Source organism: Epinephelus moara, chromosome 22 (assembly GCF_006386435.1).
Source record: "Epinephelus moara isolate mb chromosome 22, YSFRI_EMoa_1.0, whole genome shotgun sequence".
Taxonomy (NCBI): Eukaryota; Metazoa; Chordata; class Actinopteri; order Perciformes; family Serranidae; genus Epinephelus; species Epinephelus moara.
Window position 1 is genome coordinate 29,420,491 of NC_065527.1, and position 1,538 is coordinate 29,422,028.

The 1,538-nt window shown below is 38.9% G+C and overlaps 3 protein-coding genes across 8 annotated transcripts in view; 2 read left to right on the forward strand and 1 right to left on the reverse strand.

The window, feature by feature from the left end:
* Positions 1-1,538, reverse strand: part of LOC126383960 (major histocompatibility complex class I-related gene protein-like) — a 151,295-nt gene that overhangs the window by 134,904 nt on the left and 14,853 nt on the right. Inside the window, exons 2-3 of one of the 2 annotated variants that reach the window (XM_050034750.1) lie at positions 544-813; positions 84-362 (exon numbers count right to left, since the gene is read on the reverse strand). In XM_050034750.1, coding sequence (XP_049890707.1) covers positions 84-362; positions 544-813 — 549 coding nt within the window. The remainder of the gene's footprint in view (positions 1-83; positions 363-543; positions 814-1,538) is intronic. The other variant, XM_050034752.1, reaches the window with a different exon arrangement.
* LOC126383959 (major histocompatibility complex class I-related gene protein-like) overlaps positions 1-1,538 on the forward strand; it is a 159,969-nt gene that overhangs the window by 42,733 nt on the left and 115,698 nt on the right. The window lies entirely within an intron of this gene.
* LOC126383950 (major histocompatibility complex class I-related gene protein-like) overlaps positions 1-1,538 on the forward strand; it is a 108,811-nt gene that overhangs the window by 23,075 nt on the left and 84,198 nt on the right. The gene's annotated exons all lie outside the window — the stretch shown is intronic.

Genomic DNA, 1,538 nt, shown 5'->3' on the forward strand with positions numbered 1-1,538 from the left:
GAAAATACAACAGCAGTTCATTCTGAGCAGGTTGTATGAACATTGTTATGTCCATGAAACTACATCAGGTCATGTGATTCTACCTTTTCTCTGCAGATAGCTCTTTCCAAAGGTCACATAAACCTTCAGCCACTCAGGACAAACATGAGTTAAGTAGTTTTCATGGTGTTTTAGTCTGACTTTGTCAGCATCCCATCTCAGTTTGGTGACGACAGCCTGTGGTTTCAGAGCGACCCATGTCAGTGTCTTCAGGTCTAATGATATGAAGTCTTCTCCATCATAACCATACTGACAAAAACCATTAATCTCTCCAGTCTCATCATCCCACTCACAGCCATTCAGCCTCTGGAAAATGTGGATACCTGAGAAACAGAGACTGTAATTAACAGTGATGTACAGATGATACCTCCAGTGGAAAGATGATCTTAAACATATTGTACATTGTGTGATGCTCTGCTATCCTCCCAGTCTTGTGGTGGGTCACTTTACTTTACAGCTAAGACACAGAGCACTTTAACAGTAAGATTGAAATACAAGCTGTACCTCCACTTTGGTTGAACTGCTGCTTCAAGTTGTCCATCCTGGCTTTGTAGGTGTGTGGCAGGATCTCAAAACAGTCTCGACTGTACCACTCCAAATGCTGTGAATTGTTTTCTAATGCTGTTTTCACCCAGTCCTGTTTCGCTTCTACGACCTTTATATCGGTGTCGCAGTAACCAGCTAGAATGTCATCAACCACTGCAGCACCCACAACCTGTGGGAAGTTTGGGATTCCAGAAGATGCAGTGACGAAAAACTTCAGGGAGTGTTTTACTACAGGACAAATGAGGAACATTCAGTTTAAATATACACATCATCATCACCCATCATAAATATGATATATGTGGCAGGCCTGTGCACACATATTTTTGGGGGCAGGTGCTCATGCAAAAAAAAGGGGCCTCTCTGATAATTATTAATTAAAAAATAAAGTTTTATACAGTAACATATTTTGCTTACTTACATATTTTTTAATTTATTTGATTATACAGTAACATATTTTGCTTACTTACATATTTTTTAATTTATTTGAATCCATATACAGTGGTGCAGACAAGGGTGTCATTTGATTGAAACATTGCTGGGGGCACATATTAAGTGGGGGGAGGTTTTAGGGGTCTCAAACACTTAATTTCCTGCGTTCCGGTAACGTTTTCTGCATTGATTTATAGTGGAAATGTATTTATTTATGCAAAACAAAACAAAATTCAGGTGGCAGGCGACAATTCAAAATAAAAAATATGATAGAATATAAGACAGTAACACTCTCAGGCATTCTGTACTGCTTAAAAATATTTATTCTCCTGTAGATCAACTTGTCTTATTTCATGTTGTGTGCTGAGTCAACACATTTTACTGTGTAAATGACAGAGCGTGCTCTGCAGAGAAGTTTCAGTGGTTCTGGATGTACAGAGTAGAAACTGCTCTGACACAGCGACACACTGAGGATGATTTCTGCCTCAAAGTTTTTAAATATGAAGTTAACAGAGTGCTGAAGA